Genomic DNA, 25,360 nt, shown 5'->3' with positions numbered 1-25,360 from the left:
TATGAATTACTCCCCATGAGACATCCTGAAGTGATTTATTGTATAGAACATATATAAAACAGTTGCAAGTATAGTTATAAGTATTGCATAAATAAAAACTTTTTTAAAAATAAAATACATATAAATATGAAAACAACAGCAGCACATACATAAAATCAATTCAAATCCAAAAGAGACACCTTCTGGGATAAAGAAGGCATAAAGGCACCAATCAGAAAGCTCTTATATAAATGACCAGCGTGAAAGGAACTGAGAGGTGGAGTTGGTTTCTCAGCAAAGCTGATGAGGTGGACCCTTCTTCGCATAACTTCCTCTGCTGTAGCCATCTGAAATGGCAGCTAAAAATGACTGTGTGTGTGTGTGTATACACACAGGAAGCTGGTCTCTCAGCAGTCCCTACCACAATGACAAACAGGACCATAGAAAGCTACCTCATACAGAGACAGATGGTTGGTTTATTTAACTGAGTATTACCAGTAGGGAAGAGCTGCCCAATATTTCTCTCCTAGCCTTACTTGGAGATGCTGGGGATTGAGGCTGGACCTTCTGCATGCAAGGCAGATGTTCTACCACTGAGCTACATTTTTCTGGTTTTTAATGGTTATCATTGGCAGGACCCAACTAGTAATTCTCACAAGCCACCATGTTTGAATTCACAAGTTGCTCATTTGGTCTTTATAATTTTGAATACCTGTTCTTCACATACTTAGTATTGCTTACCAAGATGTAACTGGTATCTTTCTTGCACTTTTAGAAAACATTTGAGTTTATGAGACATCCAAGAGAGACCTGGAATGAAGATGGAGAAGGTTCCGCTTTTCAGAAAGACAAGAGTCCTAGGGGACATGTGTTACTAGACAGGGACGGATTTGGTCTTGTGACTGAAGAAAAGTCAAAGCAAGAGGCCATTGCTCCTTCAGTGTCCTCTATAAATGAGAATAAACCTGGAGAGGGAATCTCAAGGGTCACCAGAGACCAAGAACGAGATATCAGGGAAAATAAGGGGAGACTGAGCTCTTCACCTGATACGTTACCATTTGTGGAAGTGTCACCTTTTTTGATGCTAAACACCAGTGAAAAAGAACGAAGGAAACTAATAGAAACTAAAATTCTCTCCAAGGCGACATTGGGACCCCCTTCTGGAGAACTAGGTCATCCCCAACCAAAAAACAATAACAACAATTTAGAAATTGCAGAACAGGAGCCAGGAGCTATTTCAGCTGAACACCCCCGAGAGCTGATGCTGTTTGCCTTCAAGGTACACATAATAATATGGTTCTCTATTCTTCTCAGAACAGCCTCTCTGTATTCTCTGTTCTTTGTTGTCTGTGGAAGTTGAAGGTCTAAGCATGCAGAATGTTATCTGATCTTGTTAATTTTACTGGTAGATAAAGGGTAGGAATTTGCATTTGTTTTTAAGAGAGACTCATTGTTGTGAGTACACTCATCACATTATTGTTTTTCTATTAAAGGGGTCCTTCAAGTTTTTCTAGTGTGTCTATTGGGACAGAAAAAAATGCTCAGTACAGGTGACAATGACTGCCATGTTGGCTGTTTGGCTAAGGATGTCATAGAATCCCAATGGAACCAGATATGGGAGTGGAAATTGTCATTGTTTGCTTATTTGTTCCATGTATAGAAATCAGTATTATCCACTGTTGTTGTTTTCCAGTCTGCAAATGATATTTAATTGATATCTCCCCACAACCATCACCATTTGCATTGTGTCTGCTTTGTATTGAAATGGATGGTGTGGAATAATGTAATTAATTATGTCAAATTGCACTACAATTGAGAGCAAGCCAAACAACATAGTTTTCATTCAAAGCAGAAATGCAGCAGAACGGTAACAGTGTTGCATGCGATGAACATGGGTCAGAATGGCTTAATCTCCTCCAAAGTCCATCAGCTCTGGCCAACTGACAAGGCCAGTGCCAAGAGTAGGGATGCACAGCTCAGCCTATTGGTCAATTTCAGATGTGCTCATTCTTAAATCCATTCCATCCTATTTCTGTATTAATCTGTGATCATTAATTTTTTAATCCACACAGATCTTTTTAAATTTAAGTACATATTTCAATGCATGTTTTATGGCAAAATTGTACAGTATTTAAATATGTGTTGCATATTATTGTTTGCATTTGTAAATGCGTTTTATCCTGAAATGAACATTTAAACACATTTTGGTGGTTTTGAGGAGAGCAAAATCTGGAGATCTGTGAAATCCTAACCGTAATTAGGTTCTGATACGCTCATTACTTTGAGAGTTGCAAGGGAGGTCTACAAATGGAATTAAATTCCTCAAGCATCCCTAATCAAGAGCAGACACTAAAGTAAGGTAGGTTGATTACGATGCTGGTGTTACCAACTGCAAATCTGATGTGACAGTGTCAGAAGGATACATTGGAGGAGATAATTTATTTTAGTCCCCTAAAACGAAAGCAACTAATAAAACCATGTCACAGAGACAATCCCCTAGCCCTGCTATGCAAGTCTGGCAACAAGCTACTTCTCTTGTGTAAAAGGGTTATTCTTGAAGAGAGTGCTAAGTTAGCCTGCTTCTTGAATCACCTTCAGCTATCTGCAGGGGGGTGGGGAATGACCTATCCCTGTCCCAAAGGTGCTGTGTTAGCCACCTGGAGGCTACTTACTATGAGGTTTTTGTGGTGGTCTTTTTCTTGTAAAACCCAACCTAGGAAGTTCATAGTTTTGGAACTGTTGCATTATACATGCCTTATGCAGGGGCTCTGTGCTTAACGTTTTTATCACACCTCCCCAAGACAGTCTAATTGCTCTTGTAAGACTTCCTCTTGAGATTTTATACGCTGAAGAAATAAATCTTAAGTAATTTGTTCTGATTTTTTTTTAAAGCATTGTGAGTATTTTATGCCAGCTGTGAAAGTGGCAAGATTTCTGCCACCGCTGGAAGTCTGATTTAGCCATTTTCTTGGATTGCTTCATTCATTTCACCAGACAAGGAGTCCCATTATCAGATGCTTCCCTGCCAATAAAGCCCCAACCCTGTGCCAGTAAAAGAAAACCCAACCACATTAGGGAGAAAGGATCTAGCCCTACCTGCTCCTTGTTATACTAGTTTTCCAGATAGTGCTGCGTCCATCCTGTTACCTCAGGGGTCTCCCCACTTCGTGCCACTGTATTCGTAGCTATTGCCTTGGAAAGGGGAACCGTTGGTCCTCCAGAGGCTGATGGACTCAGGCCCTCATCATTCCCAGCCAGCATAGCCCATGGGAGCTGGAATCCAACAGCATCTGAAAGGCCACTGATGCCCCCATCTCTGCTCTAGCCCTAGCAAATCTATGGCTGAAGTGAGATTTAAACTGGGGAGCGTCCGTCTCAGAGCTCATAAACTTAGCCACTGTACTGATGTATTTCAGCATTTGACAGTGTTCCCCAACCTAGTTTCCTCCATATGTTTTGGACCACATCTCCCATCATCCCTGCCCATTGGGCCTGCTGTCAGGAGCACTTGGAAGAACACCAGATTGGGGAAGGCTGCCATATACAATAACTGTGTAATTGGATTTCACAGTTGGGGAACCTTAGGCCAAGGGGCCAAATGCAGCCCCTCAGCCCCCCCCCCCCCTTGCAGCCATGCTCCTTACCAATCCTGCTTCATACTGGACTTTGATAATGACACTGGCTTGACTGGATGGACGATGAAGAGGGTTGTGTGACTGTGTTTAGAAACTAGTTTACTGTACAAAGGTAAAGCTAACATCCATTGTTCTCCCCACTTTTGCCTCTGACCCTTCACCATTGGCACGTGGCCCCTAGATGGTTGCCCAGGAGGGAATGTGGCCCTTGGGCTGAAAAGGTTTTGCCCACCCTTGCTTCTGAGTAAACATACAGGATTGCTCTAGATTTGTTCATTTCCTCTGACAAAGTTCTGGGATCCAATGCAGTTTCTGTTGTCCTACTTTCTCCATCTCCTACTCTTTCCCAGGAGAGACAGCGCTTGTTTCAGCCAGTAAATCTTTCTCGCCTTTGCCAAACCACGGTTAGTTAGCTCCAGTCTTACATTACAAATTAAATCGAAGGATCTGGCGACTGCCAAAAGCAAAGTCTGCCCTGTTAGAGAAGCGCTAATCAGAGCTCCTTCACTCCTTTGAGGTTTATCATCCAGGAAACAGTGAAGAGAGCTCTTTTGAGATGGCGTGACAGACAAAGGGGATTATTACAATGGAAACTGCATTAGCTTTCAGCGCTGAGACTGTTTGGATCAGAATGAAAGGATTGAATTTACATGTTTGTTGTAACTGTGATGCTAGTGAGTTGTAATTGGCAGTCTTGTGTCGTCTTCAGAATGATATAGCAAATGCTATTATGGTCTGCCCTGAAACTGTCAGATTATAACAGAGACCCACAGCTCTGGCGTGGAAAAAAATAACAGCAACAACATCACACTCGTAAGAGTTCATATTATGAAAAACATGCTGTTCCTATTACCTTTTTCCACATGTGATTTGAGAACAAATATACAGAAACATAGCTAACGCCCCGTTGAGCAGCCTGGCAGCCTAGTTCAGATGAATAGGACTTTATCTTTTCCGCAGGACAATCAGAAAGTGCCTTTTTCTTCTGTTTTAAAAGTTACAATACAAAAATGCAATTGAATCAGCCATAACACTGCTAAATGCTTTAGAGAGGAGCTGAAACCATGTTTAGATTCCGGCTTCAGATTATCTATTACAGAGCCATGATTAGCTCTCAGCTGCCATAAATGGCACTTTCAATTTAACCATTATCTGCAGTTAAGCCTGGCAGGGGAATCAGCCGTCTAAAGGGAGCAGGTAGGCCAGTGTTTCCCAACCTTTTTTGGGCAAAGGCACACTTGTTTCATGAAAAAAATCTCGAGGCACACCACCATTAGAAAATGTTTAAAAAATTAACTCTGTGCCTATATTGACTATATGCCGCTTGGGGCGGCAGCCTGTTGCCCGAAGCACAGGGAGCCCTACGGAGGGCTCCCCGTGCTTCCGGCGAGTGTCTGCAACCCTGCGCGCCCGGCAGGAGCTCCTGCCAGGCGCGCAAGGCTTGGGGCGGCAGCTTGTTGCCCGAAGCACAGGGAGCCCTACGGAGGGCTCCCCGTGCTTCGGGCGAGTGTCTGCAACCCTGCGCGCCCGGCAGGAGCTCCTGCCAGGCGGCAAGGCTTGGGGCGGCAGCCTGTTGCCCGAAGCACAGGGAGCCCTACGGAGGGCTCCCCGTGCTTCGGGCGAGTGTCTGCAAGCCTTGCTCCCGGCAGGAGCTCCTGCCAGGCGCGCAAGGCTTGGGGCGGCAGCCTGTTGCCCGAAGCACAGGGAGCCCTACGGAGGGCTCCCCGTGCTTCGGGCGAGTGTCTGCAAGCCTTGCGCGCCCGGCAGGAGCTCCTGCCAGGCGCGCAAGGCTTGGGGCGGCAGCCTGTTGCCCGAAGCACAGGGAGCCCTACGGAGGGCTGCCCGTGCTTCGGGCGAGTGTCTGCAACCCTGCGCGCCCGGCAGGAGCTCCTGCCAGGCGCGCAAGGCTTGGGGCGGCAGCTTGTTGCCCGAAGCACAGGGAGCCCTACGGAGGGCTCCCTGTGCTTCGGGCGAGTGTCTGCAACCCTGCGCACCCGGCAGGAGCTCCTGCCAGGCGCGCAAGGCTTGGGGCGGCAGCCTGTTGCCCGAAGCACAGGGAGCCCTACGGAGGGCTGCCCGTGCTTCGGGCGAGTGTCTGCAAGTCTTGCGCGCCAGGCAGGAGCTCCTGCCAGGCGCGCAAGGCTTGGGGCGGCAGCCTGTTGCCCGAAGCACAGGGAGCCCTACGGAGGGCTCCCCGTGCTTCGGGCGAGTGTCTGCAACCCTGCGAGCCCGGCAGGAGCTCCTGCCAGGCGGCAAGGCTTGGGGCGGCAGCCTGTTGCCCGAAGCACAGGGAGCCCTACGGAGGGCTCCCCGTGCTTCGGGCGAGTGTCTGCAAGCCTTGCGCGCCCGGCAGGAGCTCCTGCCAGGCGCGCAAGGCTTGGGGCGGCAGCCTGTTGCCCGAAGCACAGGGAGCCCTACGGAGGGCTGCCCGTGCTTCGGGCGAGTGTCTGCAACCCTGCGCGCCCGGCAGGAGCTCCTGCCAGGCGCGCAAGGCTTGGGGCGGCAGCTTGTTGCCCGAAGCACAGGGAGCCCTACGGAGGGCTCCCTGTGCTTCGGGCGAGTGTCTGCAACCCTGCGCGCCCGGCAGGAGCTCCTGCCAGGCGGCAAGGCTTGGGGCGGCAGCCTGTTGCCCGAAGCACAGGGAGCCCTACGGAGGGCTCCCCGTGCTTCGGGCGAGTGTCTGCAAGCCTTGCGCGCCCGGCAGGAGCTCCTGCCAGGCGCGCAAGGCTTGGGGCGGCAGCCTGTTGCCCGAAGCACAGGGAGCCCTACGGAGGGCTCCCCGTGCTTCGGGCGAGTGTCTGCAAGCCTTGCGCGCCCGGCAGGAGCTCCTGCCAGGCGCGCAAGGCTTGGGGCGGCAGCCTGTTGCCTGAAGCACAGGGAGCCCTACGGAGGGCTCCCCGTGCTTCGGGCGAGTGTCTGCAAGCCTTGCGCGCCGGGCAGGAGCTCCTGCCAGGCGCGCAAGGCTTGGGGCGGCAGCCTGTTGCCCGAAGCACAGGGAGCCCTACGGAGGGCTCCCTGTGCTTCGGGCGAGTGTCTGCAACCCTGCGCGCCCGGCAGGAGCTCCCGCTGGGCGCGCGAGGCTTGGGGCGGCAGCCTGTTGCCCGAAGCACGCGGAGCCCTCCGGAGGGTGCCCCGTGCTTCGGGCGAGTGTCTGCAAGCCTTGCGCACCCGGCAGGAGCTCCCGTCGGGCGCGAGGCTTGGGGCGGCAGCCTGTTGCTCTAAGCACATGGAGCCCGCCTCCCTCCCACGGCACACCAGGCAAAGTCTCGCGGCACACTAGTGTGCCGCGGAACACTGGTTGGGAAACACTGAGGTAGGCAGGTTTCAGATCCTTATGTGGGAACCTGGGTTACTTAGTTCTAAGTACGATTAACACCATTATCAATGTAACAATTACTGGTAAATGCAGTTGAATCCTCTAGGGACAATTTGTCCTCCAAAGTAGGGGATGGGAGAAAGAGTGTGTAGTCCGTCAGTCCATTCCCTCTTTGCTTAACTACGATTCAACAATTGGCAGTGCTGTTGTCGGTAGGGATAGGGGAGAAATTCAGTTTGTGTTCAGAGGTGAACTTGTGGAATTCGTGTTGGTTCAAGGAAAAAATGACACATAGAAAGGAGAATTCCTGGATGCCAAGACAGTGGCAGAGCTTCAGGCTCCGGCACCAGGGGTGGACAGCAGGTGGGGGCAGGACTGGCAGGCATCCCGGGGGCATGATGCACTGCCCGCAGGGGCGTAGCATGCATTCTGGGGGCGTGGTGCACTGCCCGCAGGGGTGTGGTGCGCTGGGGCACCCAGTGCGGGCGGGGGGGGGGGAGCAGCCACGATGGAACCCCACCAGGATCACGCTGCTGGGGGCGATGCGCTCCCCCTGCCCCCCTCTTCCTCCGCCAGTGTTCCAAGATCCAAGTTTGGAGCAAGTACTCTTTGGTGAAGGAACCCCAGCAGAGATTTAAAACCTGCAACAAATTCAGGCTTGGAAATATAGGCTATTAGACCTTATAATATGCCCTTCCAAGTGATTTGCAAAATACTCCCCTCTTCTCCCAGCATAGGGAAAGACCAAATCTTTAGTAAGTTAAAAATTATTTACTTGGAAGGACAGATTCATGTGCTTTTCCATAGAGCATTCAGAAAAAGTTGTATAGGCGGTAAAATGTTGCTTAGTTACAGAGTGGTGAAAGTTTCTAAATTATTGGTATAGGAACTCAAGAGTGGTTTGTGAGAGCCATGCGGTCTGAGCTGGAGCAACCTGGAGCGTCTATACATCAAGTAGACTGGGGGAGAACAATAGTTCTGACTACCTAGTTCCTCCCAAAGTGAGCGGAAGTGAACAACATACTCTATGGTTTTAAGCCCTTCATGCGTTAATTAGACCTAAGCATGTTAGTTATAGGCGGCTGATTATCTCACAATTCACACCCTCCCAAATAATACACAAATGGAACCACAGCCATCCTTTGAAATAATAACTTTTCCAAATTTTGCAGTGCAATTCTCCAGCCAATCAAAATGTATAAAAATGAATATACTGGTATAAAGTGTGCATTGAACTGCATCACTGAAAAAAACAAAAAAGTATTATATTGAGGGAAATTGCTTGCAAAAATGTGCGTATACATCAGAATTGCATGCAAGAATGTATTATTAGAAGAAATTAGGATAAAGCTAACAGCCTTTCAAACTTAAACTTTACGGTGGCCCCATTCAACTGCAAACTGTTCTCCTTTCAGGACATTGAAAAGTGGAATCTAGACAAGGTACTACAGGACCTGGAGAAGCAAAGTGGCGATAGAAATTGTACAGTGGAAACCGCTTTTTCTTCAGTGAACCATGGTGAATGTGCATCCATGAGAGCTGAAGTCAGATTGCAAAATTGAGTTCAAAAGTCATGCCAGATTTGAGTCCCACCCTCTCCAGTTTCCTGGCCAGTGGGCCAGATCCTTATTTTTCTACTCTGCCAGACCAAATCTGTAGAGGGGCAGTGGGAATGTGCCTTGTTCCAGCAAAGGAACAATCAGGAGGTCACTTTAAGCTCCTGATTGTTCCTTTGAAGCCTTGCCCTTAGCTGACCCACAGTTGGGCATGGTTACCCCCAAGATGGCTTGCCGGGCCAAGTTTGGTCAGCAGGCTAGAGGCTTTTTACCCTGTTGTGCAGGTTTACTCAGAAACAAGTCCCATTGTTTCATTGAAATCACTTCCAGGGAACTATACCAGGAATTGCAGCCTGTCTACAGCAGGACTAGAGAACCTCTGTTCTGTCCATGGCCACGTTCCCTGGTGGTGTAATTTCCACCAGGGATGGGTAGAGTCACCATTTTGCGTGTGCGCTCTCTCTCTCTCTCTCTCTCTCTCTTTCTCTCTGACATGCCCTTTCTTTCCTCCATCTCTTCCTCCTCGTCCAATGGGCTGCTGAGGAAGGGTCAGATTTTGCTAGAGATCTGACTGGATCAGTTTTATAGGGCTTTTGAAGCGCGACACATTTCCATTATTTTGAATGGATATGCTCTGAGAAGAACTTAATTGGGTACAGCTCATTATGGGAAAGTTGTTCATTGCGCCTGCATTTGAGCACCTCTTAAGATACTATAGTCAAATTTGGCATGGTGATTCACAAGATGAAGGAGCAGTCCCCCCCCCCCTATGTTTGGATACAGTTGGAAGCCAATTGGAATCAAGATGGCAGATGGAACCTTTCAAAACCGCATTGATGTTTTGGTTTCTTAGAATTATCCATCAACGCTAGGAAAGTTATGGGAGTCCAAAGGGCAAGAGCAGGGGGACAAAATCCTAAAAGACAGATTGTAGTGAAGTGAGGAGCATGCAAGGATTCAAAAGAACTGGGTCTGAGGAAGAATAGCCTGACAGAGAGCAGTGGAGTGGTGTTGGCTACCTGGCCTGACAGCATCATATTGAAGACTGGGGTTTGACCTGTCTAATAATACTAATAATAATACTAATAATAATAATAATAATAATAATAATAATAATAATAATAATAATAATAATAATAATTTATTGCTACTCCACCCATCTGGATGGGTTTCCCCAGCCACTCTGGGTGGCTTCCAACAAAAGATTAAAAATACTTTAAGACATCAGTCATTGAAAACTTCCCTAAACAGGGCTGCCTTCAGATGTCTTCTAAATGTCATATAGTTGTTTATTTCTTTGACATCTGATGGGAGGGCGTTCCACAGGGCGGGCGCCACTACTGAGAAGGCCCTCTGCCTGGTTCCCTGTAACTTCATGTCTCTTGGTGAGGGAACCCCTAGAAGGCCCTCGCCACTGGACCTTAGGTTGAACGAAGGGGGTGGAGACGCACCTTCAGGTATACTTGTATACCTTCAGGACCTTGTATAGCTCCTAGAAAATCTGGGAAGCAGGCACGTGCCCTGCAAAACCTCAGAGAAAAGTGGCCCACCAACTGACAAAGGCCTCTGCCTCTGCCTCCAAAATGCCCCAGGCCATAGGAGCTACCATCTGTCAGATTGCAGCTTTCCCTTCATCCCCAAAGCCCCTCCAACTTGGGTAATGGATTTATACTGCTTCTGCACACTTGTATCTCCCCCATCTACATCTTGCATTGCTCTTCCCAGCCTTTTGCATTCAGCCAAACTTAAAATTCTGCCAGAGAACCAACTGATTGCAATAGATTCCAACCTCCCTGTGCATTGTCCCCCCACCCCTCACCCCCCGGCCAGGCTTCTGTGTGCACCTCTCTTGGTGGTCTGGCACTTCACTTTTGGGAAGCCTGATTTAATTTCTAGTTTTCTTGAATAACGATGTTGCTCACTTTACCATCCCTCCCATTCATGTCCTTTGGGGAAATCATAATGATGCTAACATTGAAATTCTTTCCGGCAGCTGGACTGAGTGTTTCTCTTCTTTATTTCACCTTCAGAAGCTGTCAGGGCTCAGTCACAAACAAGGCTCATGGGAAAGCTAGAAGAGCTATGCCTCAAGCAGTCAAGGGCATTTTTCTCACACCGCAGGAGGTGCCTTGCCAAGTTTCCCAACTTCAGTGAGTGCCAGGGAGATGGGAGGTAGGTCCTCAAGCCTTTCAGAATTCATTTTTGTACACACCTGACGTCAATGCTTATGATAAAGACTTCCAACAAAAGAAAGGGTAGTTTCCAGGACTGGGCCAAGGATGTAAGGCTGGTTTAATTGTTATAGCTTCTCCTGCCCCCAATAAGATCTCTTAAAATTAAGAATTTTCTTCTTCTTAGCCTCTGCAAAGTACTGCAGTTTCTGGCAGTCCTTGTGTAGGAGCAATGTCAACTAAACCATTTTGTAATTGGTTTAAATTTGTAGTGTAGACATGCCTGTCATGGACAAAATTCAATAGGAGATGCTTTCTTTTCTAGAACATTATACAACAGACTTCTTGTTATGTTTAGAAATTATTTTAAGAAAATCTATTCTGTGCCTTACTTTGTGATGGTGGATAATCCACTGACACAATGATTTGTATTCCCAAGAGATGTACCCACCCTGGCATCATGGACGAACGGCCAAAGCCTTCCTCCAATTGAACTGCAACGTTTTCCAGAGCCGCCAACGGTATATATCGATCTAAGGGACACAACATCTCAGAGGTCTGAGTCGTTGGCTGATGAGCAGCAAAGGTAATTGCCAGCATGTTAACATCTGTGGGATCAGAGGCAGCGAAGAAGCAAACACCACCCTTGTAGTGTGAGAACTAACATCATCATATGGGATGTTTTAATCCATCCTAGGGCTTAACAACAACTGAAGGTGGAGGAGCTGCAGTAGCCACCTCATGAGACCAGTACTGTATTCCGGGAGCACGTAGCTCAGTGGCAGGACACATGTTTAGGCGGTTGAACTGGTGTGGAGAACTTCTGGCTCACAGATTTTGCTAAACTACAGCTCCATCATCCTGGCCCTTGACCATTCCTTTTCCCAGTCTTACATTTAGTTCTCCATGTTTCCACATTGGTTTGTGATTGATTGATTTCTTTAAAAGTCCTCATGAAAACTCACCAGCATTTTAGTGCAAATTTTGTCCTAGTAGACACGTGTTTGTATGCAGTTTTGCCTAAAAAGCACATATTTGTAGAGCAATTTTCTCTAATATAAGGCATTTTTGTATGTTTTTTCCCCTCACCGATGTGTGCATCTTTGTGCTTTATGCCTTTTTGTGCGCACTGCTTGGCTGGAGAACAGCACTGCAAAATTTTGAAAAGTTTGAATTTTGAAGGATGGTTGTCTTTTGGTTTGCATGATGTTTCACAAAGTGCAAATTAGGTAGGTTCACATTTGAATGTGAACCAAATCAAATCTCTCCTATTGTTCCTCCGTTGGTCTGGCTTGGCACAAGGCAGCTTCTTAGGTCCTTTTCCAGCTTGGCAGGGCCTCTTTTCCTTCTCATTAGACACATGTCCGATGGAGCCAGACTTTTGATTTCCAGCAGAAGAATTGTGTGGGAAATACCAGGACTGTCAGCAGTAATCAGTATAAATGGTAGGTTAATGAACTAGAGCTATTGTTGGTCAGCTAGCAGGGTTCATTTTGATCAGCAGGGCTGCAAGTCAAGGGGATATTGAGTTGGTTCTGGCATTTTGCTGGAATGAAAGAGAGAGAGAGAGAGTAAAGATGGCCTTTTCTTCTGGAGATGAGGAGTAGCTTGTGCATGTTATGGTACACTTTCTTCTCTTTTGCAGAAAGCTACCTATATTGTGAGAGTCTGACACCATGAAAATGCATTTAAACTGAACTGACTTTATCAAGCAACATCGTTATTTTAACTGGTTGGCAGTCCCGGAAAACACCCTTCACAAATCTGGGCAGGTTGCTGGGCTTCTCTCAGATCTTTGAGGGGAATGGGGATCTCTTAACAACTCACAGCACCCTGAACAAACTACAGTTCCTACAATTTGGGGTGGGGGCATAACTGTTTATAGTAGTATTATAGTGTGTTAAATGTATGGTGCAGGTAAAGCCAAAGGTTGGTTGTGCTGAGACCATGCACACTTAATTGGGGATTTCTGTAGTCTGAGGACTTCCATATAAAAAGGCCCTGTGTCTTGTGCCTGCCAAGTGAATCATCCTTACAAGCCGGCATACAAGTCCAGGTTCTGAAGTAAGTCCTGAGTACTCGGAGCACATCTCCTTTGCATGCAGAAGGTCTCAGGTTCAACACCCAGTGTCTATGGCAGGTGTGGGGGACACCCACCCTCCACAATGTTGCTGAACTAACTGCAACTCCCATCAGCCCCAGCAAGCATGGCCAATGGCCAGGGATGATGGGAATTGTAGTTCCACAACATCTGATCTTCAGGTAGGGTTGGGAAAGACTCCTGCCTGAAACTCTAGGAAGCTGCTGCCAGTCATTGTAGACAGTACTGACCAAGATGGACCAGTCATCTGTGACTTGGTATATGGCAGCTTGCTGTAAATATATTCTCCCTTTCTGTGAGATGCCCATGTCATACAAAGGCTATGTTTTGCTCATAGTTGTATCCACCATAACTCAAGCTTAACTGAGAAATGGTGGATATTTCCCTCCCCCCTTTAGACAGCCAGTTTTGTTGAATCATCTTGTGCCAGGGCTGGGGAATCTATGACCCTCTATGTTGTTGGACTCCAGCTCTCAGCATTCCCTGGTAATTGGCCCTGCTTCGTGGGTTTGATGGGAGTTCGTACTCATCAACATCTGGAAGGTCACAGCTTCCCCATCCCTGTCTTATGTCCACATCCTGCAGTTCTGTTGATCTTTGTATTTAATATGGCAATATGAATTCAATTCAGATTCACCTGTCACACTCCATCTCATGACCAAGGCTGATTTTAAGAAAACGCAAACTGGGAAACCAGTTTTTATTGTCTCTGAAATAGCAGGATTGTTTTTTAAATGCACTAGTGCTGGATGATGCCTCTCTGTGAATTCTGGGAACGCAGTACTGAACCATTCTGACAGAGGATCTCAGGGGAGCTGCTGATTTGTTTTCTCCTTGAGATTGAAGGATTCCCAGCACCAGAATAGTAAAGGGAGATGAAAAAGGCCCAAGGGCAATATTAATCAAGAGTTAGGAGGAGCTTACTGTAGACATGGGCAAAGGGGCTTAATTACATTGCCTGTTATCATAAGCCATAAATATAAAGTAGTCATTCATGCAATTGCCTGTAATATTCTGTGGGTAAAAATAAAACAAAATTGCAAGGCAGCTCTTCTAACTATTAAAAACTGAGTTCTGAGCATGAAAGGGCACACAATATTCCTTTTTAGTTCCGACTACATCAGATTGTGCAGAAGAACCCTTTTAGAGGTATGCGGAAGCAATGCTGTTCACTTCATTATGTGTGCTGTTTTCAGAAATGAGTTTCAAGTACATCAAGTCCAAAAGTGGCCCTCCAGACTTCTCTGTCCAGCCCTCAGGACACATTCCAGGCCACAACTCCTTGCCCCCAGGCCACTTCTGAAACTGGACGTACTCCACCTTTCCTCAAGTGCTTCTGCCTTCTTGCAATGTGTCCTTGAGCTGCAAAACTGCTTCTTGCATATCTAGATAGATGATCAAGAGGTGTGTGTGTGTGTGTGTGTGTGTGTGTGTGTAGGGGTAAAAGAAACCCATGGCATTTGTGTGGCTGGAATGCAACCTTCCACATAAAGGCAAGGGTTACGAGATTGTTGTTCTCCTCACTTTTGCCTCTGGCTTAATCCATCATTTACATGTGGCCCCCCAGGAGTTTGCCCACAAGGGAATGCGGCCCTCAGACTAAAGTAAGCTTCTCCACCAGTGCCTAGTGGCCTATGCTAAAGAGCAAAACAACAACAACAAACCTATGGTTACGTGAAACATACTCAATAAACACACAAGACGTAACCGGCTATACTTTTGAATAAATAAGGTATACTATTCATTGTATCAAATTGTAGATTTCCACAGAAGTCTCATAAAGTTCAAGAAAAAAGCAAGACCCAGTGGACCAGTTCATTTTCTAGTTAGTTCATGCATAAGGTGCACACATGTATAAGTATCTATACCACCTGTCTGTTCTTAGAGTCCAATAATCCACATGAAGGGTTGTTACTGTTCCACAGAATCCTTTCACAGAGTCTAAGACAAGGATTTCCAGAATATTTGCCTTTTTTCACCATCCTAGGCTTCATCAGTAGAACAGACATATGTAATATTACAGGATAGTGGATCTTATAGCATAGTAGTGCTTGCCTTCCCCTGTCTTCCCACTGAGCAACATGCCCCCCCCCCAATGTCTCCTGGATATCTGCTGCAGAAATGCCTCTTCAACTCCCAGTTTGCATTGAACTTGTTACGAACAATATCTGGTGGCATGAACGCTCTGATCCAGTCTTTGGGTATTGTGATAGAGAACGGGAGCAATCAGTAATGAAGCATTAATGGGATTTCTCATTCACTTTGTAGCTCGAGTGGCAGCTCCACAGATGAGGAGGAGGAGGAGGAAATGGAAGTGACAGACCGAGAGAAAGTGGAAGAGGGGATGAAAGAGTTTCCCCAGCCATCACGGTACAGAATAAAGACACCCCACATTTCCATGAACTGCTAACGTGACAAGAATTAGATGCCTTTCCAGAGCCAGGCCTCTTCTGCAGTCACAAGGAAGACCAACTGACACAGAGCTTTACAGGCGCTGCTAAATTGGCTTTTAAAAACTGAACACTAAGGGCCTTTTCACAGATTATCTGGCACCAAACTCAGGTTTGCCAACTGCACTGCAGCTGATCTGGGCTCTTTTGTGAGTGTTCCTGTATGAAACAGGTTTCCTATCCTGCCCTTCCTCCTGAAGGAGCCCAGGGTGGCAAACACATCAATAATGGAAAATATTTTTAAAAGCATTCTAAAAATGGTGGAAAATATTCTCTCAAGCAGTGATCTCAGGGTTGCCAGGAACAGTGTGTTTTGGAGGAGTGCCTTGAGTGAACTATCTTTCAGCCATCAGAGCCCTGGGTAAATAGGAGTGTTTTGCATAGTAATAATAATAATAATAATAATAAACAATAATAATACTGTACTCCATTTACATACCCAAATGGCTTCTAAGTGGTTTGCAAGTATTATTATTATTATTATTATTATTATTATTATTATTATTATTTCAATGTATATACCACCCTTTATCAAAAGATCCCAGGGAGGCGTACAGCATTAGGAACACATTTTATTCTTGTATTGCAGGGGGTTGAACTAGGTGATGGTCCCTTCCAACTCTACAATTCTATGATTCTACAGTGCATAATGATCAAAACATAATACAAAGCATAATGATAGACAGATAAAATAACCATAATAACAGTCCCCTCACTTTTAACTGGCCATAGATTCTTTAATGGCCAAAGGTAAAGACATATGTTTTTGCCTGGCATCTAAAGGCATGCAATAATGGTGCCTTTCTGGGAAGAGCGTTCCACAGAAAGGGAGCTACCACAGAAAAGGCTTGTTCTAGTGTTGCCACCCTCCGAACTCTCAGGGAGGGGGCACGTAAAGAAGGACCTCAGAGGCTAAGTGTAGGGTCCAGATCAGTTTGTATGGGGAGAGGCAGTCCTTAAGGTATTGAGGTCCTGAGCCATGGAAGGCTTCATAGGTCAACACCAGCACTTTGAATTGGGCCTGGAAACTAATTGCCAGCCAGTGCAGTCAGGATTAGTGCTACATGCTCAGAACATCTTGTTTTGGTGAGCAAGAAATCAATTTTAAAACCCAGACATAATTTAAATACAAAATAAAGCAATTCCATGAGAACATTAAAAACATCCAGAATTAAGAATTATTATTATTATTTTACAAAAGCCTGTTTAAAATCATGACAATTAAAGCAATTCAAAGAACAATTGGGTCAGGCAGTTCAGGTTCAGAAAGTTGCCGGAACAAGTGCATCTTCAAAAGCTGGTGGGATGCCAATACGGATGCCAACAGAGAGGGCATTCTATAATGCTCCTGCTACCAGTGGTAGAGCCCTCCTCTGTGTTTCCACAAGCTAATAATGACCAGGCTGTGTAACTGGGTTCAATTTGCTGATCTTAATGCCCTTACCAGGCAGTGAGGCAGAAAACGGTTCAAACCAACTCCCATGGAGTTAGGATCTTTTAGGTAAGGCTTGATTGAGCAGCTCTTTTGTTTTAATTCACAGCAAGAGTTGCACTGCGAAAAGCTTTCTGCTGCAGCAGCTCCGCTACTTTCGCAAGACATCTCAGTCTTCATCTGTTGCCCAGGACAAGGAAAAGTGCCAGAATCTCAAGAGCTCAGAAGGAAATGACCAGCTGAGAGTCAGGAGAAGACAGAGCCTAAAACTGAGGAGACCGACCTCCACAGGGCCAGGGAATTCAGAATCTAGTGCAAGAAGCTTCTCTGCTCCGGATCTTAACAGTGTGGTGAGGAGCTCAAGAGAACTCAAGGAAGAAACCAAGAAAGGATCAAACAGAGAGACACCTCAAGATACTGCAGACAAAGACACAGGATACCCAAGGTAGCCTGGAATATTCTTTAGATATTAACTGTATTTACAGTATATCTCGCCTTCCCTTCAAGGAAATTAGGTTGACCTACATGACTCCTTAATCCTCACAACGACCCTGTGAGGTAGATTAGCCTGAAAGAGAGTGAATGCCTAAGGTCACCCAGAAAGCTTCATGACTGAGTGGAGGTTTGAACCTGGGCCTTTTCACCCTGGACCGGCTCCTTTTATAATACGAATAAAAATTGTATAAACACAAAAACCATGTTGACATCATAACGCAACTGACAAAACCCCCCCAAAGTTAACTACTGTTTTATCATACACTAAAAATCTTCAACAAAATAGCCTCACTTTTAGTCAATGAAAAAGAATACAAAATTAAATATTGTTTTAATCCTTTAAAGGTTATTTACAATTATAAATTCAATCTGGCTTCAAAGCACTCTCAACAACCGCCCTGTGATCTTAGGATGGGTAGTATATAAATTTAATAAACAACAACGAGTGTGGGTTCATATTTCCCTGTATCTTATTCTCCTAGTAGAGAATAAAGCTGATCAATTTTTCAGCAAAACAGTCATAATCCTGCCTGCCTTCTCTCAATTCTGATGATATTGGTTTGTTTGACCATGCAAGCTGCGTCCCATGCTTTATTTAGCCAGTTGTCCAGTATGGGGATTCTGGGAATTCTTCCAATTATAAGCAATTTTCATACAAATAGCACTCAGCAGATAAAGGACCATCTCTCTTTACTTTGGGCCTGATGCGTTAACAATCAAATAACACCAGCTCAGAACAGTAGATGATGGTCATTTCGTCTAATGTGTAATAAGAAGTGTACCCTAGTCAGTGGCATATGGGACACAGGGATTGGGGGCAGCTAAGGAAAGCCTAGCTTGGGAAATATGAAAAAGGAGATGGGTTGAATGAAAGTGAAATTAGGATTGTTTCTGTGTTCAATAAATCACGGTCAAAATCCAAAACATGATCCAGAGACTAGGAGGGCCCTTCAAGGAGCTTTTCAGCCCTGGTTCCAAGAGATGCTGCCTGTTCCTCGAGGCCCTCGAGTGGCGAAGTATCTGGCTTGTCTTTTGAGGACACAGTGTATGGCACCAGGTCAGGGCCAGGTATGACACTGGAAGAACGTAGGATGAGCCAGCTGGATTAGACCAAAGGCCCATGTAGTCCAACATCCTGGTTTTCACAGTGGTCAGCCAGATACCCATGGGAATCTCAAAAGCACAGGACCTGAGTTCAGCAGCTCTCTCTTCCCTTGTGAGTCCCAGCAACTGACGTTAAGTGGCATACAGCCTCTAACAGTGGAGGTAAAACATCGTCATCATGGCAAGTAGCCATTGATAGCTTTGTTTTATATGAATTTGTTTCATCTTCTTTAGAAGCCAACCAAGTGGTTGTGGGAGGTGGCAAGGTCACCATGTAACGGGAATAAAAATGCAACATGATGTCCCTCTCCTTGCATTTTGTAGGACAGAAGAAAGCCAAAAAGAAAAGCAGGCAGAAGAGAAGCACAGGAAACAGAGGCTCAAGGAGCAGCTGGAAAACTTAAAACCTCAGCATTCCACCACTGGAAAGCAGCCTATGGCAGAACAGACCCCCATCTTATTTCATACGGTCAGTAGCACAGAATAGCCAGAGAGCAGCCTTCTTCTCAAAGGGATCTTGTGCTTCCTTCCAACCCTGGTTGTCTTCTGGCTCTCATAACTGAATGCTGCTCTGTACAACAAATTCCATGCTCATAATAAAATCAGTATGTCAGGGAACAGGGTTCTAAGCCTAAACTTCTTCACAGCATGGTCTTTTTCCAGGTTTGTTTGTTTTCTGGAGGAGAATAAGAGTTTGGATTTGATATCCCGCTTTATCACTACCCGAAGGAGTCTCTAAGCTGCTAACATTCTCCTTTCCCTTCCTCCCCCCACAACAAACACTCTGTGAGGTGAGTGAGGCTGAGAGACTTCAAAGAAGTGTGACTAGCCCAAGGTCACCCAGCAGCTGCATGTGGAGGAGCGGAGACGCGAACCCAGTTCCCTAGATTACGAATCTACCGCTCTTAACCACTACACCACACTGGAGCATTTAGTTATGTGACACACATGCACACTACTATCCGAAGTTGTCCCCTGGTTTACCACTAGGCCTTCAGGACTACAGACAGCTCCCAAATGGTAACCAGTGCCTTCAATAAAGTACAAAGCTAAAATTGTGAGATCTCAATTGGCTGCTCAAATATTCTGCCCTGGGGCTCTCTATATCTTGGGTTGCATCCAATGTTAGTCCTACCGAGAGAAGACCCACTGAAATTAATGAGCAAGACTAACTTGGGTTCATTAATTTCAGTGGGCCTGTCCCCAGCAGTAACCTTACAATATCCCTTCCAGCTCTGAAGAGCAGGTTTCTGGAGCGGAATGAGACATCTTGGGCAGATAGCAGAACAACTCATCAAATGGTTTAGGCTAGTAGTCTCCCATCTTTTCAAACTCAGGACCAACCTTTAACGTAAACACGCATTTAGGGATCCCTTTCCTATTTTTTTTAAACCAAATATTTGCATGGTGGTAATGCTGCTGTCATGATCCACCTTGGACCAGGCTGTGACTTACATAATACAGGGTCCCTAGCCACTGGTTGAAGGCTATCCACTCACTGACTTCTAGATCTGCCATTCACTCCTCTTTGCCAGCCAGGGCTTCATCTGAATCTTGGAACATGCCATTGCTTTGGGTCAGCTTTCACCTTTAGGTCTCTGAGTTGTTCTTTAGACCAGGGTCATGTCAGCTGTAACCAAGTAGGAGCATTGCATGTTCAGGCTGAAAAGTGCCTGTTCTCTTGTTGACCCAAAGAGAAGAAAAGAATGAGCTGTTGAGTCTACAATCTCACACTCTCTGATATTTTACATCTGTCTTCATTCAGTTTCCCTTTCTCTGCAGTTCTGTCATTTATCAAGATCATTTCATATTCAACCGTATCCTATAGAGTCTTATTTTTTATTTTAGCAGCCCTCCACAGGTTTGTGTCATCTGCAAATCTGATCAGTAGACTCAATTCTTCTGTATAAATCAATAATAAAAAGAGAACTCTTTCACTTACAGCTCACTTCACAATACACTGTTAGCACAGTGGCAGGTTCTGAAGAGCTCCACACAGCTTGCAATCCACGCATGCCTCTTCTGTCTGACAGCTCCTTATTCTTCATAAACATCTGCTAATAAAACATTTAGAAAGGGAAGAGGCAGTGGCATCACTGGTCCACATGCAGCTGTCCTTTTCAAGACAGGTCTGACAGCCGTGCTTTCTGCGTCTCAGATTGGAATATTCTTCCTTTCCTCTTTTTGATTCATGCACAGATTGAAGAATTAAATTGTTTTGACATGTGAAACCAAAGCAGTTATAATTTGGCAGCTGTGTCCTTAGAGATTTGGAAAGGAGCATGACTAAGAGAAATATAAATAAATTTTGAGGCACCACATTTCCACAGTGCCCCTTTTTTCAAGTTCATTATCGGATGTGCGGTTTTGGGGCAGGCCTAACCAAACGTTCACCTCGCCTCATCCGTGACTGGGTCTTCTGTTTCTTGCCCTCCCAATCCATCTTCCTGATCTGGTTTCTGACAAACAGTCCATTCTCAGCCCCATTTTTTACCTTTTGCCTGCTGGCTACTTCTCTGTCTACATAAAAAACCAACCACAGGGCTGTTTACATTAGTCCAAAGACTAAGTCTTAAGGGATGGAGCTGTGGTTCAGTGGTAGAGCATCTGCTTTGCATATAGAAGGTCCTACGGTACAGCAGGGAGATAATCCTGCCTAAAATCCTGGAGAGCCACTGCCAGTCAGTGCACACTGTACTAAGCTAGATAGATAATGGTCTGACTTAGTATAAGGCAGGTTCCTATGATTCCTGGGCTAAAGTGTTAAGGTGGCCTTGTGGCTTTCTTTACAGATGATAATCCTCTTATTTTAAGGGCTGCCTAGTCCTCGTTTGATTTAAAGATAAAGAACCATCAGAAGGGACAGCAGGAAGGGCCTTGAAGTTGCCAGTCCCCAGGAAGACTGAGCAAGCACACTGGTGACATATATCATGTTTCTGTTTAAATTATATTTCTGAATTTGAATGTGTATATATAAATTAACATATGCACAACTTATGCCAATCCTTGACCTCTTTGGTCCTCTTTTTTAGCATGGAAATTGGTCACTCTGTACTGTGTTTGGCCCAGAGTTTTTCTCTCATTTTGGGAGGTTGGTGAGTAGGGATGGGTCAGAAGGATATGCCAAATAACATCGTTATTTCATAGTGGATGATGAAAAATATATTTGGGGGGCGGGGAGAGTGGAGGCAGCCATTTATTATTTATTTACTTACTTACCAGCAATGCTCCTACGAATTAAGCAAATGCCATTGGTGGTGATACAGTTGCAATCTTTCTTGGAATGATGCAATCATTCCTGGTGATTTATCATTTCTTGAAGGTTATTTATCAAAATCACCATGATTTTTGATGATTATTTATTGGAATCACCATGACTGGAAGGAGCATCATTGTGGGGTTTTTTTGAACCAATGAAATCCTGATGACACAACCATGGGTCAACAATGCTCTTGGGGCTGATGCAGTGTAACGATGAAGCATCAGTGCCTATTGAGTCATTTCGTAGATATCTTTGTCACTGGATTGCTCTTTGTGACTTTGCCACCTCTTCAAAGGGGTAGTGGAGCTTTATAGAGTGTTTTCAAAACAAAACTGGAACCCCCTACCACATTTTCTCAAAATGGTGATTACTTCCTCCCATTTTTGAAATTAAATTATTTTTATTGTTATCTCCACCCACTTGAAAATGGATGAAAAATTTCCCTCGCCCTTTTGCAAGCAAAAAATGTTCCTGCAAGAGTAGAAGTGGGGAGGAATGTTTGGCCCAGCTGGCCTTTGGACTACTCTTTTTAGGAACACAGGAATCTGTCTTATACAGAGTCAGACCATTGGTCCATCTAGCTCAGTATTGTCTACACTGAATGGCAGCGGCTTTCCAAGATTTCAGGAAGAGCACTATCCCAGCCATATCCGGAGATGTTGAGGATTGAACCTATCACCTACTGCATGCAAAGCTGATGCTCTGTTGTGTCAAGGCCAGAGCAGCGAATCATGCAGGAAGAGATCAGGAAACCTCTACCCAGAGGAAGAGCTTTGTGCTCCCAAGGGAGGCTTAAATTATTTCCTTTATTTCTAAGGTTGCCTCGTGGTTCTTTTATGTCATTCTGGTGTGGCCCGGCATGTAGATTAGGAGTGACTCCCCTAGACCTGGAATACTGTAATCTTGCTGGTCGTTCATAATACATCTCAGTAATTGAGTTGAATGGTAATTACACTGGAGGAGCTTAGAAGCCCTTCGCTGCCTAATGAAGGTGCTTAGAAAGTAACACTCTTCTTCTTGTTAAAAAAAAAATAAAATAAAAATAAAAGTACATTAGCAATTACATTAATGGTCTCGGCTCATTTAGTGCCAGGAGGGAAATCTAGACATTGTGCGCTCTCTCTATCCTTAGCTCACCCCTCTGCGCTGCCTATAGGGAGGCAGAGCCCTCTGTTCTTTTGTGGAATCCCTTTTCTGCTTCTGTTCCTTTTGACGTTGCGGAAATGTTAACTGTGAATTAAATTTGGTCTGGTCGAGCTAAATTGGGAGCTAATCTGTGTACAGATTCAGTTCTGTGGCTGGTTGTATAAAAATGGAATTTGGCAGCGAGGTAATCAGAGGTCCAACACTCATTCTGGTTAAGGGTACCTTGCACAGAGTTGGTTTTTGAAAAATTAACAGGTGAATTAAATCAGGCACGTAAACACACAGTTGCATGGTCACCAGGAACTACTTTTGTGGAGCGTGTCGGGAAAGCCTTTCAAAACATCAATTTTTCTGCTAGGCCACAAAATGACACAGGCACAATTCTTAATGGGGTAATCACTTCCTTGAGCTAACTTGTAAGCCTGCTTTAAGAGTAAATCATTGGTGTTGTGGTATCCCAGAATATTTAGATTTAAACTTCCTTCCTTTCCCTTTCTGATTTGTAGTCCTTTCAGCTCTCTTTCTTTCTCAGAAGTAAGTGTCTGTGACTGCGCATGTTGGGTGGGAGCCAGGATGGCTTTATTACTGGATTTGGGACCTAAGAATCAACATGGTGCACTTTTTTTATGGGTGATGTGAGGTTAGACATGCTAGGAAGGAGTTCAGCTTAACCTCTTTTGTCACAGATGAGCCTTTGCCAGTTTTCCCAATTATGAGAATGAAATACACGAAGCCCCTGAGGCTCTCCCCAGTTCAACCTCCTTTTGGTTCTCTTTCTCTAATTAGAATTTTTTTTAATGACCTTATAAAGATATGAAGAATTAAGTCTCTTCTAAGCCTCGCTTCATCTCGGGGTTGATTTAAATGACCTTTTAGCTTTCTTATGGAAGCTATTCCTGATAGAATTTGACAGCCCAAACTACTTGTTGCTTTGACTTAAGGGGAAAGCTGCCGCGAGCTTTATTTTTTAAAAAACGACTACACTCTACACTTTTGTCCATATTGATTGGGTGGCCAGCAGAGGTCCCCATGTGCTGATCCAACTGCTTCGCTGGAATCTTTCAGAAGAGGCTGACAAAGGAGAGGCACTGAGTAAAGCAAGTTTCCCCACAGCGAAACCCCAGGCACTGCTTTGCAAGGGAATTTCATGCACCCTTATCACCAAGCAGAGCAGGAACTGTTGCACGGATGAATTTGTTAGCAGGCTAAGTTCAAGATGCTGGTTCTGATATATAAAGCCCCCTACAGCTTGGGGTAGGATGCCAGAAAGATATTGTCTCCCTGGTTATTTAACTTATATGCAGAATTCATCATGCGAAAGGCTGGACTGGATGAATACCAAACTGGAATTAAGATTGCCGGAAGAAATATCAACAACCTCAGATATGCAGATGACACAACTTTGATGGCAGAAAGTGAGGAGGAATTAAAGAACCTTTTAATGAGTGTGAAAGAGGAGAGCGCAAAATACGGTCTGAAGCTCAGTATCAAAAAAACGAAGATCATGGCCACTGATCCCATCACCTCCTGGCAAATAGAAGGGGAAGAAATGGAGGCAGTGAGAGATTTTACTTTTTTGGGCTCCATGATCACTGCAGGTGGTGACAGCAGTCACGAAATTAAAAGATGCCTGCTCCTTGGGAGAAAGGCGATGGCAAACCTAGGCAGCATCTTAAAAAGCAGAGACATCACCTTGCCAACAAAGGTCCGTATAGTTAAAGCTATGGTTTTCCCAGTAGAGATGTATGGAAATGAGAGCTGGACCATCAAGAAGGCTGATTGCCGAAGAATTGATGCTTTTGAATTATGGTGCTGGAGGAGACTCTTGAGAGTCCCATGGACTGCAAGAAGATCAAACGTATCCATTCTTAAGGAAATCAGCCCTGAGTGCTCACTGGAAGGACAGATTGTGAAGCTGAGGCTCCAATACTTTGGCCACCTCATGAGAAGAGAAGACTCCCTGGAAAAGACCCTAATGTTGGGAAAGATGGAGGGCACAAGGAGAAGGGGACGACAGAGGACGAGATGGTTGGACAGTGTTCTCGAAGCTACCAGCATGAGTTTGACCCAACTGCGGGAGGCGGTGGAAGACAGGAGTGCCTGGCGTGCTCTGGTCCATGGGGTCACGAAGAGTCGGACATGACTAAACGACTAAACAACAACAACAGCTTGGGGTAGGATGCCAGAAAGATCATCTCACCCCTTATATACCCCATCGATCACTGTTCTGAGCTGGTGAGGCCCGTCTGTAGATAACACCTTATCAAAAGGTCTGTTACGCATGATATAGGAATCAAATCTTTAGTGTTGTGGCACCTAAACCTTTGGAATTCCCTCCCCTTGAATATTATTTATTTCTGTATGTTTTTATTACCTGCCCTTCACTTCAGGGCAGGTCCAAACATTGAAACACAATATTTTAAACAGTTTAAAACAAAGCCGTCTCTGTTGTCTTTTTGGCACCTACCTGAAGGTCTTCCTTTTCCAACAAGGCTTTTAAACGTGGTTGGTTGCGGGGTTTTTTGTCACCCAGGTCTCCTTAGTAACAACAACAACAGATTAGTCTCTTTTTGAGAGTTTACCATACAAATGTGCATGTATTTATATATTCCTGGGCAGTGTGGTGCAGAAGATGAGAGAATTTGGATGGGAAAGTAGCATACAAAGGCATCAATCATAGGCAGCCATGTTTGTGGGCACCTGAGGAGGAACA

General features: G+C 45.3%; 1 protein-coding gene across 1 annotated transcript in view; it reads left to right on the top strand.

Moving 5' to 3' along the window:
• The window catches only part of DNAAF8 (dynein axonemal assembly factor 8), a 91,079-nt gene that overhangs the window by 2,377 nt on the left and 63,342 nt on the right, over positions 1-25,360 (top strand). The window contains exons 4-10 of the mRNA XM_083710808.1: positions 755-1,258; positions 8,346-8,448; positions 10,517-10,658; positions 11,097-11,243; positions 15,027-15,128; positions 16,750-17,085; positions 18,564-18,708. Coding sequence (XP_083566934.1) covers positions 755-1,258; positions 8,346-8,448; positions 10,517-10,658; positions 11,097-11,243; positions 15,027-15,128; positions 16,750-17,085; positions 18,564-18,708 — 1,479 coding nt within the window. The remainder of the gene's footprint in view (positions 1-754; positions 1,259-8,345; positions 8,449-10,516; positions 10,659-11,096; positions 11,244-15,026; positions 15,129-16,749; positions 17,086-18,563; positions 18,709-25,360) is intronic.

Source organism: Podarcis gaigeae, assembly GCF_964106915.1.
Source record: "Podarcis gaigeae genome assembly, chromosome: 14".
Taxonomy (NCBI): Eukaryota; Metazoa; Chordata; class Lepidosauria; order Squamata; family Lacertidae; genus Podarcis; species Podarcis gaigeae.
This window is presented reverse-complemented; position numbering and strand designations above follow the sequence as displayed.